The sequence below is a fragment of the Haemaphysalis longicornis genome, unplaced genomic scaffold (genome assembly GCF_048455015.1).
Source record: "Haemaphysalis longicornis isolate Haplotype H1 unplaced genomic scaffold, Haemaphysalis longicornis Haplotype H1 scaffold_12, whole genome shotgun sequence".
NCBI lineage: Eukaryota > Metazoa > Arthropoda > Arachnida > Ixodida > Ixodidae > Haemaphysalis > Haemaphysalis longicornis.
This window is the reverse complement of record NW_027526225.1, coordinates 86,467,854-86,486,527: the sequence shown is the minus strand read 5'-3', so window position 1 is coordinate 86,486,527 and position 18,674 is coordinate 86,467,854. Positions and strand designations below refer to the sequence as shown.

The window sequence follows — 18,674 nt, the reverse complement described above, 5'->3', positions numbered from 1 at the left end:
ACTGAGATTAATAACATCTCTGTTGACATCACCGTTGAGAGTCGGGTTGAGCCGGAGCAGGCGACGCACGCTGGTGTTTTTTTCTGCGGCGTGCGGGCACCGGGGCACAAGCCGAGCCACGTCCGTGTCGCTTCGGCCATGTACGGGGCTGTTTCCGGTGTTGCCAAACGAAGAAATCGACAGATAAACTTTTCAGTGAATACCATCTATACGTAAACAAGAACGCAAAGGTGAACCTGCAAAATATGTTATCGCGGAGTGCCCGCAGTTTCTCGATTCCTTCGTTGCCGCAGGTGGCTCCGAGGTTCTACTGCTCAAACGGGCGACCCAAGCCTTACCTGAGTAACTCTCCCGTTGTGAACCTTATGCTGCTCACCAATGGCCTGAGGAATAGCCGCGGTTTCCGGATCCGCTTCACAGCCACCAACAGCAAAGGTGAGGCGCCCCTCTTCACTAAAAAAACTTTGCCATCCCTTCCTAACGTTTAGACTGGAGGACCAGTCGTCATCTGACCAGTCTTCAGCTTCACTCAGATGAAGACTGGTCCTCCAGTCGAAACGTCAGTAAACCACTGTTTTTGTGTTTTTAATCGTGAGTCAACCATTTTCTCAAATATTTCTTCGGGCTCCTCGGGAAGTTTCTTCTACTGCCTATATATATATAAGCCAAGCCACGGAATACGCGGGCGATTGATGAGGTGGGGCCTTCGGGACACATTTGTCACTAATTCAAGGGCTACTGGATTTGTTCTTTGTTTGGATATTGTGTATGTGTATTGTTCCGTTGCCGCCCTTGCTAAAGCCCGAAAGGGCTGGCAGTATTGCGAACAAACAAACAAGCAAGCAAGCAAAAAGCAAACAAACAAACAAACAAACAAACAGACAGACAGACAGACAGACAGACAGACAGACAGACAGACAGACAGACAGACAGACAGACAGACAGACAGACAGACAGACAGACAGACAGACAGACAAATAAATAAATGAATAAATAATGTAACATAATGTTAATTTGTAACTTGTTCACTGTATAATCACGAAAGAAGAGCCAAGTGTCAATCTTACTGCATGCAATCATGAACAGTTGTCGGTAATTAGTCTTCTCTAAGCATGCGTGTATAATATATTTTGATAGAAAGGTTCAAATATTTTGCTTTTTTGGTTTCAAGACATTTGTGACGACCGAAGCCAGTTCCAGTGCGGAAGCTTGGAGTGCATTCCACAGGCCCAGGTGTGCGACGGGAGGTTCGACTGCGGCGATGGAACGGACGAGGAGTTCTGCCGTAAGTTTGTTTTACTTAATTTGTTTATGAGCATTGTGTTCAACGTATGATGTGAGATTCCTGAAGAACGCCTTTGTTATTAGGGGTGAAGCCCCTTAGGTGCTGGTGTTGTTGGCGTCTCCTGTCGTCGTCTTAATCGTCGTCCCATGTAGTCACGGCACTAAAACACCGGGAAATTCGTTTACGCCTCGCGCTAGAACGTAACGCGTACTAAAAAAACACAAGGACACCCATTTACGCCTCGAGCTATAGAGAGCTTCGTGGTTCAAAGACCAGAGACTTTTACAGCAAAGCTGTATACCTACCTGTACCACCCAACGGTTTCATCTCCGTTGGCAAAAACGCCAAAGCACCAAGAATACACTTATGCACTGCATGCTTCTCCCCTTCCCAGGTTTCACGTTAGGGGAGATGGCCGGGGAGATTTTTAATGTGCGAGCAGCCATTTATTTACATGGCGATTTGGTTTAACCGACCACCAAAAGTTTGGAGAAAGGTATGACCGTAACACAGGCAGCGCTTTTGCTGGTGTACGTATACGTCTAGAGGTTCTGGCGAAAGCTATTTACGAAAGAGTACACAACTTGTGAATTTTAGTTATTAACTCACTATTATAATACGAGTTTTAATGATCATGTTTATATTGGGAAACTGGAGGCAGACATTGAAAGAAAACAGCACAGTGAAAGATTTCGAGAATACGGCTTGCGAATTGCTACAGATATCATTTTCCAAAGTTCGTCCCGAAATACTTCAGCTTACCCCGTCATTTCAGCAACTGACCACAGTCCCGGGATATTATCTGGAACGATGACGCATTTGAGGGCAGACTTCGCACATTTGGAATCAGAAGTTAAATATGGGTTGTTTTTTTTAAAAGGGGGGTAGTTATAGTCATCACTTGACTCCACTTTCACCAAACCGCTCTGGTCGGCATAGACGGTGATCTCGCCGCCACCTTTCCTCTTTTATCGGCTCCGTCTCAGACGGGCGTACACAAGCCGACATTGGGGTTTTCATTCGTACGACCATTTTAATGCTCACAATTTAAAATATCTTACATCGGCTATACAAAGAGCCAGGCGTAACTATTTTGGTAGATAATTAAGCCAGACCAGAATTCGTCGGTCGATGGGAGAAAGAATAATCCTGCGGCAGACACTAAATGACTACTGATGCGCGGGTGGGCATAGGAGTGGCAGAAATTAACGGCGTTTCGTTCGCCTGTTCTTCCCTGCAGACGTACCCCTATATCGGCCAAACCTGGTAACCGACGTCCCCTGCGGAAGCCCCGTTGTTGAACCAGCCACGGAGAATGGGGACCGCATTGTGGGGGGCCGGGAGGCCGTGCCTCACAGCTGGCCCTGGCAGGTAATTGTTCCACCCGCACCGGCTAGCTCTCCTCGGCCCGTTGGGTTTTTAGAGCGAAAGCTCTATTACGCCATTTCGCAAGGTCATTCATTGCGTCGCCGTGACCTTGAGCCGCCGGAGCGCAAGTGTAGCAGGTGTGACGTCACGCCGCGCTATCCGCTGCGGAGAGGCGTAGCGGCTGCGCTCGCTCAGGACCCTTCCACTGCGGTACCACGTGACTGGGCGAGGGCTTAGCGGTTGCTTCGGCGGCGCTTGGTCGCTCAGTCTCGCCGTGGAACGCGTGCCGGCTGGGCCGTCTGTGCGCGCGTTTCACGTTTTACACGTTGTAACAAGGTGTACAAGTGCTCAGCCTGACCAATTGTTTACAGCTGCGACGTTATGACGCTATCAGTGGCGGATGTGTCCCCTCGCCAGAAATAGCTAACAAGATCCAGCTAAGGCTTCGCTCTAGCATGCAACTAATACCAAATGGAGAGAAGGGCATTACATAGTATATAGTGCACATTGATACGACGGTCTCTCGTTATTGACCAATGTAAGTGGCCGCTCAAGGTGTTAACAGAATTCGTTAAATTATAGCTCTAAAGCGTCTCGCATCGACACCGCTTGCTACCGCTGGAATATACGTTACTGGCGCACCTAAAGGACACAAGTATTGGTCAGACCCCGTAAATAGTAAAAAGCATATGGGCACCTCATCATCATTATAATCATCATCGACACCGCGTTCGTTTGGCGTAGCCAGCCAGGTAACGTAGCTCAGCTGACATCGCCAGCTTCATAAAAGACCGTTTGCTCCCTTTCTCTACGTCGCTGAGTTTGGCTGATACTGCTCTCCCTGGGCAACGTTTCTAGTGAACGTTTCTAGGGCAGCGTTTGTAGTTCATCCCAGACTGCTCTGCAAAAGCCAAAAATGTAAAGATGCGTCGAGTTAATAGGCGTGTGATTGTTAAGCTCTTGCGTCGCGAGAATTGAGACAAGGGCGCTCTATCATTGAGCATGGCAGTACGCATACAAAACGTCTGTAGTCTGACAAGCGCGATTGCATTATCATATCCGTGGGTCAGGTTAGTTATCGTTTGTCGCGTTTCCCCAGCACCAGCCGCCCAGTGTTACGGAGTAAAAAAAATTGACCAATTCCACCCATTAGTTGTCAAGAGAAGCTTCAATTGCATGCCGTTTCGTGTTCGTCCCTCGCAAAGTGCTTCTCGAAGTATTTCTACACCGCTTCCATCGGCGCCGCTAAACCGCACGGGTACGATGCCCTTGCTTGACCTCGCCTGAGCTTGAACGGCAGAGGGACGCTACCAGGCGTTTTCTGGGGTGTGCCTGGAGTCATAAACTTCGCTTAAAAGGCAGCTGGCGCGCTGTTTTCAAGAACGCTGGGGTGTGTGATGCACGGGCAGCTCTGAGGGGGCCGCTTCGTCGTTGTTTCTTCCGCAGCCCAGCATTCAGCTGAGCGGCACCTTCCCGGCGGCCCACTTCTGCGGAGGGGCCCTGCTCCGTAACGACCTGCTCATTACGGCCGCTCACTGCGTCGCTGGGTAAGAGAACGTCGTGCGATTGCCATTATCACTATTATTCGTCGGGACGTGCGTGCTTACGTATACAAATTGCGTCATGTAATGTTGGCGTATGCTTGGATCTAGCGAAAACTCATCCTTTGGATGTATATACAGTTGAACCTCGTTATAACGAACACTGATATAGCGAATTATCGGCTATAGCGAACTAAATACGAACTTTGGTTGGTCCAATCTCAATGTCAATCTTTGGACCTATCTAAAGCTTAAACAGCTACGCTGTTAAAAAAGCGATGGTGCTGCATATTTTGTTCCGATGACGTCATCATGGACGCTTTACATTTGAATACTTTGGTTACTGGGCGGTTGATAACGATCTCTCATTAAAGAGTTTTGATATAGCGACTAGCGGACGCTAGCGATACGGCGGTGGGTTACCGGGACCCGACTCCGCATGCACGCGCGGAGACGGGGAGCAGGTTACCCCTCACCGCAACGAATGCGTGGGCTCACGAGGAATGGATGACCGTCCCCGCGGAACGAATGCGCGCTTGCCCAGTCGGGTCCCGGCACCTGCCGGCTATGCTAAAACTCCCAATTATCTAGGGCAGGGGGCTGTCGTCCACGTTCTGTGAATTTGAGGATAGACGACGATGATGGTGGCTTGATGTACTACCCAGCTAATGACTCCTGGATCCACCAGGTCGGCGAACTGGTGGATCGATGGTGGAACGCGTGATACATAATTGCTAATGTTGCTAAAACAAAGTAGGAGCTAACTGTAAGTATAGAGCACGCATCCCATATGAAACGTTTCCTTCAAATTGAATTCGCATGGTATGAAAATTTGAGAAGGTTATCCGCAATAATACCAAAAAGAGACATGTGCACATGGTCACGTGACGGAATGCAGTCTGCGTTAATGTATGAATAAGAGACGAGCAATAGGTGTATTGATGAGAGTGAAACAAAACAAACACCGTTTTTTACATAGCACCATTCTTGAAAGTCTATCAAGTTATTGTAAAAATTGCACTTGAGATTTCGTTGATTACGATTCGAAGACGCAATAGTGGTATCATCTGCGTATAAAGAGCAACTCTAGTGATAAAGGTACGATGGCAGATTATTAATGTTTCATTTCATTCATTTTATTTCCTTAAGGACTCCACTGGGCGGGTATTATAGAAAAGCTGTATACCGTAAAATCCCGAGAGATGCCCCACCCCCGAAAGATAACCCACCCCTGTTTTTGGCACGATTTTCCATTTTTTCAAGAACACCGAAAGATAACCCACCCCTGGCAATAGCATCATCCCAGCCGGGGATTGCAACCGCGGAAACGAAGTTAGCAAGCGTGGGTAGGGTGCGATAACAGGTCACAGGAACCTGAAACCCGGCTGCGATAACAGGTCAAAGGATCTAAAAATAACATGTGCACGTTTAGGTTGGCAATGCAGCCCGCGCACATGTACAACCGTAGCGCGCCAACCACGTCGAACTCCTTGAGTGAGGAGGTGTTCGACCTTTTGCTTGACAGGTACAGCGACTGTTCGTTCGAGGGTTTTGACAGCGAATGAATACAGTGCTAATAAACGCGTGTTCGTTCTTTGGCTGCGATACATTTCTCAAATTTTTTTACTGCACACCGAAAGTTAGCCCACGCCATATTTTCACTCGATTTGCTCTCGATCTTCGGTGGGCTATCTCTCGGGATTTTACGGTACGCATAGAAAAATACATTTGAACACATTAGTTTTATTCAGCAAAAAGGTGATATGTAACATTTCCTCTAATGGTTGATGGGCAGGTGTTTCAAGCAATGGCGCAGGAAAGGTCTTTGCAATCTTTGATGGTGGCACGGGTAAAAGAGAGCCAGGAAGAGTAACAGTTCTGGTACGATAACGGGACACGAAGGGAATGGCCGGTATGATGTAAATTGTATGTAAAGGGAAAATAATAAGGGGCCTAAAATGGAGCGCTGCGGGACGCCTTTGTTAACGATAAAAGGGTTAGAAGTGTAGTTATTTACGTTAACAACTTGGAATCTATTACGCAAGAAACTTTTTCGGAGCAATAATGGCGGTCCTGAGATACCATAAGATTGCATTTCATAAACAAGATGTGATGATCAATTATCTAGAAAGCTTTTGCTGAAGTCGATTAAAACAGCTTCAGTATGTCCCCACGATCGACCACAGGCCTTACCATATTAGGGAAATAAGCTATGGCAAGGTCAATAGATGTCCCTTCCTTGAAGCCAATTTGGCAGGGAGCCTGAGTATAAAATTTGCAAAATATTTGGCCTGTTGAAATTCCAGTAATTTTTCTAAAATTTTGTGAAAAAAACAGAAGAAATACAATGGGCCCATAATTTCCGGGGAGGAAGGGGTCGCCTTTTTTTTAAAAATCGGTATAACCTTAGTACTCTTCAGTTGCGAAGGAAAAGCGCATTTTTTAAAGACAAGGTTGAAAATACGGCCGAGAATTTGCTGCAGAAATAATCGGGCTAACCAACTTAATGTGCTTGCTGTACTTGCCATCAAGGGCAGGGCACGTACTCTTTAACATGAAAATTATCGATAAGATTTCGCCGGGGTAGGCTGGACGAACGAAGAATGATTGTGGGAATCTCTGATTAAGAGTGATATCATGAGATGAATTAGCGTTGCACGAAATCTTGGAAAAATAGTCACGAAAGGCAGTAGAGATACCGACAGAGTCGGTAATAACAGAGCTATTTTAAGGTAGGGATAATACGTTATTTCAACGTTTATTTACATTTAGAAAATCATTGAGAGGCTGCCACTTTTTTTCGCGTTGTTGTTAGACTGCTCAATTTGTTTTTCAAAAGAAAGGCGTGTTGTTTTTTATACTGTAGATAGTAGATTAGAATAGAAACGATATCGTTTCTTCAGCCTTTCATTGAAAGGTTGGCGCTCAGTTTCTTTTATACCTGTAGTCTTTTTTTACGGAACGAGTGCAGAAGACAATTAGCAAGCCATGGAGAATGGACAAAGCTATATTTTCTTCCAGAAGAACAGGAGGTGGTTGTCTCATTAATTGGCGCAATCACCGTTTAGTAACTCATCTGGAGCCTCGTCAGGGTTAGAGGAACGAAAAATGCGAGACCGACAGCTACTACAGACAATGTCAGCGAATGTTTCCTTCGCAAAAACACGGTTAGGCTGAGGATTTTGAACGGTATGATTTGAGTGCTGAAATACTAAGATATAGGATAATGATCTGTAAGGGAAGTTTCAATGACACACCGGCCGTGGTGGCTCAGCGGGTAAGGCGTTGGGCTGCTTGGCATGAGGACGCGGGTTCGATTCCCGGCCGCCGCGGCCAGTTTTCTGGTGGAGGCGAAAAGCAAAAACGCCCGTGTGTACGAGATTTCGGCGCACGTCAAAGATCCCCAGGTGGCCTAAATTAATCCGGAGCCCTCCACTTCGGCGCGCCTCATCGCCGGCATTGCGTCGGCGCGTTAAACAGTACAATCAATCAATCAATCAATCAATCAATCAATCAATCAATCAATCAATCAATCAATCAATCAATCAATCAATCAATCAATCAATCAATCAATCAATCAATCAATCAATCAATCAATCAATCAATCAATCAATCAATCAATCAATCAATCAATCAATCAATCAATCAATCAATCAATCAATCAATCAATCAATCAATCAATCAATCAATCAATCAATCAATCAATCAATCAATCAATCAATCAATCAATCAATCAATCAATCAATCAATCAATCAATCAATCAATCAATCAATCAATCAATCAATCAATCAATCAATCAATCAATCAATCAATCAATCAATCAATCAATCAATCAATCAATCAATCAATCAATCAATCAATCAATCAATCAATCAATCAATCAATCAATCAATCAATCAATCAATCAATCAATCAATCAATCAATCAATCAATCAATCAATCAATCAATCAATCAATCAATCAATCAATCAATCAATCAATCAATCAATCAATCAATCAATCAATCAATCAATCAATCAATCAATCAATCAATCAATCAATCAATCAATCAATCAATCAATCAATCAATCAATCAATCAATCAATCAATCAATCAATCAATCAATCAATCAATCAATCAATCAATCAATCAATCAGTTTCAATGACACCAACATTATGGGAACTTAGCAAATTTTAAAGATGGTGGTGTAACATTGTCTGATAATCATGACTAGGACAGCGGTTTGGAACAGATACCAATGACTGCGTTTCGTAACTGCAAAAAAATGTAATCCAAGATGCAATAACAACTAGGATCAAATACATTGACATTGAAATCACTTTTTTTTTGTAGATTAACATTGAAATCAGGTTGTTTTTTCCAAGTACAAAATATCAAGAACGAGCGATGAAACACGGCAGAATCGTGTTTCATCAGAAAACACGCAAGAAAAAGGGGACCGATAAATACACCCCAAAACAGTTTTGTTATGATGGCGAGATGGATAAATGGAATCAAGTTCAACCTATACTCTTCATAGTTTGCCATATTAATGTTTAGGTCGTGCGTTTTACGGTAACTAATATCGTTTCGTACACAGTTAGCGGCGCTACCAAAAGGGGCGTTCGACCAGTAGCCGTAATCCCATGAAAATCCTGGTACGTCATACAAATTGTTATCGGCAGGAGAAGCAACGTTTCAGAGAAGCAGGCTTCCGAGTATGAGTGATTAAAAGATTCGAGAAAAGCAGCGATATCTTAGTTTTTACGCAAGCTGCGAGCATTAAGTGGAGAACAGGAAACCCGTTAGAACGAGATAATGTTTATTCAGCCTCTTTAGGGTTAGATAAGCCATAACGCAAGCTACAGAGTCGACTGATTACGAACTGTGACGAAAAGACACTAGGTCGTTTTCACAAAAGATGCAAAAAATGCAGCTACGGTAGATTGCCTCTCCTTGATTAACTCATTCTCGGTCCACAGATAAAGCCTCTAAAGAGCAAGTGCCTCAAAAAGAAAAAGAAAAAACACTCGTTTTTAGCCGTTAGATGCTCATTGACGTAAACTGTCCTTTGTTGTGTTTCGGGGAATTCGAGACGCGTTGTAGTTGGGCGGATTGTGCGGACTTTAGCAAGAAATTCAGATCGCTTGTCTTGAGAGCACAATCTGACCATTACAGTTGAACGCCGTTTTAACGAACACTGATATAGCGAATTATCGGCTATAGCGAACTAAAAACAAACTTTGGTTGGTCACGCTTTATTTCTATGACACTTATTCTTTTATAACGAAACTGAAACCGTGAGAGCCGCGCGCGATACCGGATATAACTAAGAAATATTTGGCCAGAAGGCTGAGAAACTACTTGGAAAAACCCTGCGGCATCCGAAACTACAGAAGTATAAAGGCCCTTTTGTTCGTGGACACTGCGGAGAACTTCACCCTGCTCCGTGCTGTGAGCAGCCACCAGATGAAGACCACATCCTTCATCAAATAAATAGGATGCAGGCCTGTTTTGTCAAGTGAACTTTGTTGTGTTGTAATTTCACGTACTCATGTTCCGGCTCATTCAGCTTGAAATGCAACAAGGAGAAATGTGGGGGTTACCTTGTTTAGAGGGGATTCGAAGCCTTAAAAAATGCATTTTTGTATCAAGTATTTTTGCGCGAGCCAGATTGTCGATTTGTTAGAGCCGATTTTTACCTCTACTGTTACAACGCATATAGGATATAACGAACTGATTTGCTGTCACGACACAACTTCGTTACAACGAGGTTCGACTATACACTTCGTTCACCTTTCGTGCAAGCACTGTGTGGGCAACGTGTATGTCCTCTTTTTTTCGGCGGACACTCGATCTCATTTCCGAGCAGGTTTTAATCCCGTGGCAATCCTCGTCTTTAGTCACGGTAACAACTTCGAGTTCACGGCATTTCGCAGGTTAGTGCTGGTCGATTTGAGCACCCTTGCGTTCGAGAGCTTTAGTTTTTGCGATAGTTCATTGGTTTTTACAACCAAGCTCGAGTTTTTACCTCTATGCTGAGCCCAAGGACGCGGGTTCGATTCCCGGGCGCGGCGGCCGCTTTTCTGATGGAGGCGAAAAGCGAAAACGCCCCCGTGTGTTCAACATTACGGCGCAACGCCACAGATCTCCAGGTGTTCAAAATTAACCCGGAGCCCTCCACTACGGCGCACCTCATCGCCTAATCAATCAATCAATCAATCAATCAATCAATCAATCAATCAATCAATCAATCAATCAATCAATCAATCAATCAATCAATCAATCAATCAATCAATCAATCAATCAATCAATCAATCAATCAGTTTTTTTCCTCTAGCGACAACAAGTTCATCGCTTAAAACTGGACAGATTTTTAAAGAAAAAATCACCTTGCAGCTTTTTCAAATCAACTGGAACGCATCATAGCGGGAGCCTTTAAAGATTTCAACTCATCACTAAGAGAACGCAGTTGTTTTTCCATCAAATTTCTAAACTCTTCAAATTCTCCTGTTAAAGGAAACAATACGCGCCATACCGCCAGCAGCGATCTGAGGCCAGCGTTAACAAGTGACACACCAGGCAATGAACAAAGGATTTCGTTTTGGCAATGCAGGGCGTCTCTGCAGCAGCGAAACAAAGGCACGTTCGCAGCCTTAGATCGCTCCCTAGAGTGTAGCTTGGATGCAGACGTGGTCGTTCTCATATGTCCAGCAACCTGGCGTGATGACAGTGGCCCAAATTAAAATGCTCACACGCTGAACGATGGTTCATTAAACAAAATGGTTGCGGCTTAGCTCAGCTAATTTTAAATATGCAAAGCAAAAGCTCGGCTTAGGCTGGTTGAGTCTTGGTTTCACTTGGTTAACCGTTGATGCAACTGCATTGCCGACCACGGCTCAAAACAACGCTCACAGAAGGAGGCCCAGCCTCACTTTCTTTCTCGGCGAACGCGGCGTTCCTCTTTCACGGCGAACGTGGTGCAAGATGAGTCGCATAGCCCGAGACGACTCAGCGGCACATGCGTGGGAGGCTGCGGGTTTGGTCGGCTGCCGATCAGCTGAACGGCCTCTCTTTTCGCGGCCGCCGCCGCTACGTGAACAGGACGACTGAAAACGGGGCCTTGCGCGCAGCGCGGACAGCAGGCCCGGGGAATTACGCGATACGTTTCGAGGGGTGTGTCACCGGGTGTGTGTCTCTTGTCAAAAGGCTAATTTGCGCATCCTCCATGAAACCGCTGGACGAAAGTAGTAAAGCTTTGCTTTAATACTGTGCTGTCCCGTTAACAATTATACCAATTTTATTGCAAATTTCAAGCAAATGTTCTAAATAAATGAGAAAATTAATAAACCAGTGGCGACTCCCCCGCCACTTTGCGGCGATTTTTCTGTGACGTCATAGAGTCTTGTTTGTGTGACTGGCGGTGGCCGACCTAAGCCAGCACCAAGGGTCGATTTTATTGGGTCTTCTAGTTCCGTTTGATCACATTGCGCGAGTAACGTGCAGTTAACACACTTATAACTGTTTTTAGTTCTGGCCCATACAACGTCACTCTTTTTCCATATTATGTCGATGTGGCGCGAAATATGAATGTTTTGTAATATTTCTTGCATTTTTTTTTTCGCTCAAAAAACTTCTTTCATGGCGGGAATGAAGCTGAGTGAGTTACCAAAGGTTGGTTATCTCCAACTGAACGAAGTTCTATTTTGTTTTCGTGGCCGCTCTAAGAAATCTCACTGCAGAAAGGGCACAGCGTAAGCGCTTTCCATATTCCCGTTTAGTCATTTGCCGCACTATCGCATTTATTCGCCTCTGCAGTAAGCGTCCGGAGGAATTGGTGGTGAAGTTCGGCAGCCACAACATCATTGAAGACGAGGCGGGGGTTCAGATTCGCAGCGTGGACATCATCGCAAGGCACAACGTAGGTGCTTTTTAGCCACCATTTGCTTCGTAACGTACAGCGAATGAAATGCGAGAAGGCCACCGAAGCTTTCCAAAAATGGATGAGCTGTTTCGGTTGGCTTCTCGAAAATGTTAAATTGAAAGCGTGATACAGACTCAGCCAAGGTGAAAGATGCAGAAGGAAGCCCAAGGTTTACTAAACAGCGGTATCGCACTTACGCAAGATTTTGCGCAATAAAAACTAAAACCAAGTCTTAGTTCGAAAATCTAAAACCAAGTTTTAGTTTTAAAAACTAAAGCCAGGTTTTATTTCTAAAAACTGAAACCAAGTTTTAGTTCTAAAAACTAAAACCAAGTTTTACTTCTAAAAACTAAAACTTGATTTTAGTTTTTAGTCCACAAGATCTTTAGTTTTTAGAACTAAAACTTGGTTTTAGCCTGGTTTCGCTGTTTTATTTCACCTTACCACTATAAAAAACCTTCACTATTACTACGGGAGGAGTATGCTTTAGCCTAGGTTAGCTACCACAGATAGTCTTCGCTCTTAGTTTTGGGAGATAAAAGATTGTTGACAGTGAAACGTTTCGATAAAATGCAGTGACAAATTGAATGAAAAGTGTTGATAGCCAGCGAAGTAACGGATTTTGTGACAAGTACAGAGCAGACGAGCGAACGAACGAGAGACATGTCCGCGATTGCCTCGCCCGCAGTGGTACCTTGGTGGGCGCAACATGACCAACGACGTGGCGGTGCTGAAGCTGACGCTACCGGTGAACTTCACGGACCACGTGCGACCTGTCTGCCTGCCCGGACCAGGAGAGACGCTTCCCCTGGGCACTACCTGCTACACCACGGGCTGGGGAACCACTCGGGGTAAGCTGCAGAGCTGGACTTTTATCAGCGTATATCTGGGCAACCCCTTCGAGTGAAGAATGAATCGTGCTTGAGTCGCCGCTGGGAGTAGAGATGTGAGCGGTTGAACAAAAAAGCATACAAAACAGGGTTTTTTTTCTCGTTTTCTGAAACCAGGGTAACATTAAAAAAAAAACACAGAGCTTCTCCGGGAAATTCGCTTTGATGCGACCAATCTGCAGAGAGGGAAATGCTTTGTGAAATCTATGCCTTGACGTGAAATCGTGCGCAGATTTTGACAGCGAAGGCTCTTCTGGAGTTTTTGTGATGCAGCATGAAAGAATTATATTTCTTTCAGAGTAAACGAAAAAAAAATTATCGGGCACTTAAGTCTCTTAAGTGATTTGAAGGCAAAAACCAGCTATTATTGAAGACTTCTTCACTCCTCCATCGTGTTTGCGGTGCGGTCACGTTCACCTCTCATGCGGCAGGCGCCCGGATAATTCTTGTTCCACTCCGGCACGGTACATGATTACTGCTGTAGTTACCACACTTCGCTGCGGCTCTTCGCGACCTGGGTTCAAATCGCAGTTGAACCCAAAATGAGATTTAATATACGTTTTTTACATTTTTCTTCTTACAGCGGCCATAATTTGCTTTAATTCAGGTAGTCGCCAGCAACTACGGTCCCTTTTCGTGTTTGATAAGACGTCTAAGGGTTCCGCCTTAAGGAGTATGTCAAAGTTTTAATAGATACGTGTGGAATCATCTTTTTTCAATTTTTTGTATTTTTCTGGAAAAAAAAAACACCTGCTTTTTCACGCCCCTCAAATTTTTATGAAAGCTTACATCTCTAGATAGGAGGCCACAAGGCTGGTGTGAGTGACCACGCTTAGCGCTAGACAGACGTCACCTTGCGGAGGCTCAAATAAATGGTGTCTCTACTAGTTGCAGCCTTCTTATCTACACGGTGTCGCTTTAAAGGGACACTGAAGTGAATTTGTCAAGCTCCCGGTTTTGCTTGCACTGCGTAGACTGGCTCAAATTACCGCACTTTTCATCGTTTTTCCGGTTGATAAGTCGGTAATTAGTTTACAAAGCGGGAAAGAAGAAAAACTACCATGCGCGGTCTGTGCCGGCCGCACAAACTAAAGGCTGTGACGACAGGAGGAGATGCACCTTGATTGGACGATGTCCAAGGTTAGCATTCAAACAAGTTTCGGTTTCATATCTGTAAAACAACATACTGGACATCCGACGGCATCGTTGGATGAGCATTCTCGATACCTCAGGAATCGTCGGTCCGCGCGTCTGCCATGTTGTCGGCCGTAAAATGCTTAAGATAAGCCTCCGAGGACGGCTTGAAATAGTAGCAATCACTAGCCAGGCCTACACAGTGGATGAACGCCCTCCGCGGCACCGCATACGCTCAAATGCCATGCGCTTTCCCCGCATATTCGGAGCTTGCCTCACTCATGCCTGTATGTAAAAATCGTGTTCGCACCAGGCCAAGGGTCTGTTGATTCTGGCCTGCATGCCCACTGCCCGCAAGTAGTCGGTGCTTGTGGCAACAACCCTCTAACGAGAACTCGCTAGCGCATCCGTGTCAATCAGCGCGCGTTCTGCGAACTCGCTCGTGGAGCAGTGAACGTTGAACGTTGAAAAACGGTGAACTCAGTTTACAAAACATCGGCCGCAAACGAAAAAATCAACTTACAAAAAAAGCATGTTCCCTCGAGGATTCAAACTTTCGACTTGCAAAATAAAAATCCTAGCGCTTCAGACCACTCAACCACGAGCCAGCGCTGCCGAGGGTAGATATATAAGGCATATAATGTACAAGCAGTTTACACTTTTATTTAGTTTTAGCATTTCAAGTACCTTAGGTGACTATTTGTTGGAAAGCGCTCGTTCAGTAAGCGTCCCCCAAACTTGCAGAATATATCGCGTCTAGCAATTGCATTTCTTAGACGGAAAAGCGTTCGCAGATGTGTGGTGCTGCTGACCGCTATGCTTGTTCACCCAGCGCAAAAAAGTGCTTCCTGCTCCCTAGTTTTGCGCTGTACGGTAAAAGTTTCAGTTGATTTTATTTCTTTAGTACCTGTATTGACTTCGCTGACTCTTCTCCCGCCTTCAAGTGGCCTTATATTTTCATACTAGCGTACCAGTCAGCGAAACGTCGCATGTGCACTTGTGCAGCGCTTGTGTGGAGCGACCCGGACTCGGAGCTTGATACAGTGTACAAACTAACAAAGTAAAAAAAGGCTTTCACAAACGTGTCGTGGCTTAGTTTTAACTGAGCGAGTGAATTGCGACGACCCGTCGGCGGCCGGCTGACTAAACGCTTGGGCGACTGACTCTGTCGGAAGGTCGGCGAACCGTGCAGTAGCGCAGCCAATTGCTAGCTCATCTCCTCCCGACGTCACACGAAAACGCCACAGAAAATGGGCGAGGGTGCAGAGAAGAGGACAGCATTTTCGAATTGATTTTTCTAATAAATTCGCCTAAACGCGCTCGGAGTGGTCGAAACATGGCCTTATTGACTCCGGACTACAATTTACGCTAGTAATCCCGCAATGTTTACAAATCACTTCAGTGTCCCTTTAAGCCAGATACGGGTCTCAATAAACAGTGGCTGCCTTGGTTTTGTTTTCTGTCTTGGTCAACAAGGGATGGCGGCAAGTATACCGTATTTTCGCGATTCTAAGCGCCATCTCCTACTTTCTGGAAGAAAAATTGGAAAAAAAAAAGTTTGCATGCGAATATAAGCACCCCCTTTTCTGAGCAACCATCACAAGGTGGACTTCAGACGTGTGGGAGCTGGCCCGAGTTGACAATGCGCCTAAGTAGTTTATGAAGTTTTCAATTACAAACCACTTCAACGGAACAGAAGACGACCTGCTAGGGGATACTCAAAGCGGCGGCCCAAGCGTCACAATGGACTCGAGTGGTAGTGAAGGTGACTGTGTGTCAGACGTAAGCGGTGGGTTCCCTATCTGCACCTATTTTCTGTAATGTTTGCCAAATAAAACATTATTCCTTCCTCCTAGACTCGTAGAGGTACGGCCGCGAAAAAAAAAAATGGCGGGGGGGGCAGGTAATTTTTTTTTTTGCATCTAAGCACCCCCCTCACTTTTGGTATCGCGATTCTAAAAAAAAAAGAAGTGGGGGGGGGGTTGCTTAGAATCGAGTAAATACGGTATATGTGAGAATTAGGCCCCGCATATCTCGAGTTTTGAATAACTTGGCTGTGGTTGTAATTATATCAACAGCTTTCAATCAATAGAAGCGTGGGTTATTTTAACAACATATAATCGCTTAACTTCGGCGTGATGCCTCATAGGTACGTTCCCCCTTCCGTTAAGTGGCCATGAAGACAAAATACACGCTTGGTTCATTAGAAAGAATCGTTTGTCCCGATAACAACGATACCAAGTTTACCGCAAACTTCGAACAAACAATAGAGATATTAGAGAAAACGTATGAAGCAGTGGCGACTCCCCGGAATTTTTCCCCGACGGAAAAATTCCGTCGATTTTTCTACGACGTCACAGAATCCTGTTCGTGTGATTCGCGGCCGCCTACCTGGAGCAGGGGAACGCGGTAAATTTAAATTGACCTGAACAAACCTCTAGGGTGTTTACTTTGGAAAGAGCGCGACGGAAGAGGAACAGCATGAGAGGTGAGCGGGAATGCGAAGGGAGGCATTTACTCGGCAAAATGTCGACAAAGAATATCGTCTTTTGTCGACATTTGCGACGAAAGGAGCAGATACGCGGCGAATTTTTTTAAAGGCAAAGCTTTGTATGCCTCACTGATAACGTTTCATGTCTCGCCAAAACGCTTCGCGTGGTAGGAATCGAACCATGGTTCCTCGCGTTATGAAGCCGACGACTATCCGGTTGCACCACTCCGACATGGTCGAGGCAGTTCGGATTTTGGACTTTGACTGTGACTCAGATTGCATGGGAGAAAGTTTTAACCACCTTTGTCTTGGAAAAGGGGATTTGATTCTTTTGTTAGAAAAACGCCTCTTGCTGCTCGAACGGAACTGAGTGAGCCACCAAAAGCTAGTTCTTTCGAATTCAACAGATCGGTGTTTTGTCTTCATGGCCCCTTTAATATAGCTTGATTCGAAAATAATTACAACCGAGATCCCGTTTGCGTAATGCTACTCACACGTACGCGCAGGCACTGGCGCCTCGTTCCTGCTGAAACAGACTCGCCTGACCGTGCGTGATTTCGACCAAAGCTGCAGCAACATCCTCAGCTTCCAGCCGACCCTGCGCGGAAGCGAGATGGTGTGCGCTACGGATGACGAGGACTCTTCCGGACCCTGCCACGTGAGCCCATCTGCTCTGCTAACGATATTTCGGCTTCAGGGGGCTGGCTCGCATGTTGCAGTTTGTAGTTACCTGAGAGAGAGAGAGAGAGAGAGAGAGAGAGAGAGAGAGAGAGAGAGAGAGAGAGAGAGAGAGAGAGAGAGAGAGAGAGAGAGAGAGAGAGAGAGAGAGAGAGAGAGAGAGAGAGAGAGAGAGAGAGAGAGAGAGATAGATAGATAGATAGATAGATAGATAGATAGATAGATAGATAGATAGATAGATAGATAGATAGATAGATAGATAGAGAGAGGGAGATAGAGATATCATTAACATGAACTGGTGAAGTAAGCCGTGCTGGAGGCAGGGCTTGCTACGGCAGATGGCGATGGTTAGAGTGACGTAGGCTGAGTATAGGACATTCCGGAAAAGCAGCGAGAGAGAAACAAAAAAAAAACGTTGAAAATGAGATTTAAGGAAATGCTAAAAAGAAAATTCAATACAAGACGGTGCAGAGAAAAGGATAATGCCAAACGGAGGAAACGAAAGGTAGATACATTACCACACTAACGATATAGAGTCGGTTCCGGGTCACTCGCGCTGTTTTAAGTACTACAGAACTTTTCCCAGTCAGAGTCCGCGCGACTTCGTTGCATATCGGTGTTCGGCTGTAGTGTTCGGTATCTTTTCCTTCTCTTGTGTTTACTTGTTTAGATACTTCGAAGAGCAGCAGCTTTTTTATGGAAATTCGAGATAATTTGTGGATATCTCACCCGTCCCGTCTTTGGCCCTCGTCTTTGCACTCCCGCAGGGTGACAGCGGAGGACCCCTCGTCTGCCAGATCGGCTCGTCTTCCAACTGGACCCTGGCGGGCATGACAAGCCAGGGCACGCACCTGACGTCAACGCACGCCCTGTGTGGCATGGGCACGGGCACCATATGGAGTTCCACCATCGCCAACCGAGCCTGGATAGACGGTGCACTGCGCAGATTCTGAAGGGTTTTCACCGGCACGCCCGCGTACGGAGCGCCTCGCTCCCAACAGAGGGTTGGCGCCAAGTTCGAACTCACCGCTAGTAGTGCGCTACAGATGTATATAGACACACCCTATTAAAGCGGAGTGCTTTCTCTGGTACACAAGTGCGATTTTACTACTCGTCTGGTCTGTTTCCGTGCAAGCGGCCTGAATTCGCTTGGAGTGATCTGACTCGACATGATTCAGTATGGGAACCTCGACCGGTGTTATGGCGCTGATTTTTATCTTGGGGAGGGGGGAGGGTTGTCCCTTTGTTTGTGTCGCGTCTTTGAAGCCGTTTTGAGCTTCCGGAGACAGTACCGTTGCAAGAAAGCATTTATTCTGAACAAACAAGGAATACAAAATGTATGTGGTGTTACATTGGCAACGGCGTCCCGGAACCGACCTCCG

At 45.6% G+C, this 18,674-nt stretch overlaps 1 protein-coding gene across 1 annotated transcript in view; it reads left to right on the top strand.

The window, feature by feature from the left end:
• The window catches only part of LOC144162920 (enteropeptidase-like), an 85,881-nt gene extending 67,482 nt beyond the window's left edge, over positions 1 to 18,399 (top strand). The window contains exons 12-19 of the mRNA XM_077693646.1: positions 294 to 435; positions 1,172 to 1,285; positions 2,526 to 2,656; positions 4,100 to 4,200; positions 11,994 to 12,096; positions 12,788 to 12,950; positions 17,121 to 17,272; positions 18,060 to 18,399. Of these exons, the coding sequence (XP_077549772.1) occupies positions 294 to 435; positions 1,172 to 1,285; positions 2,526 to 2,656; positions 4,100 to 4,200; positions 11,994 to 12,096; positions 12,788 to 12,950; positions 17,121 to 17,272; positions 18,060 to 18,245 (1,092 nt within the window). The 3' untranslated portion in view covers positions 18,246 to 18,399. The remainder of the gene's footprint in view (positions 1 to 293; positions 436 to 1,171; positions 1,286 to 2,525; positions 2,657 to 4,099; positions 4,201 to 11,993; positions 12,097 to 12,787; positions 12,951 to 17,120; positions 17,273 to 18,059) is intronic.
• Positions 18,400 to 18,674: the final 275 nt, after the last annotated feature.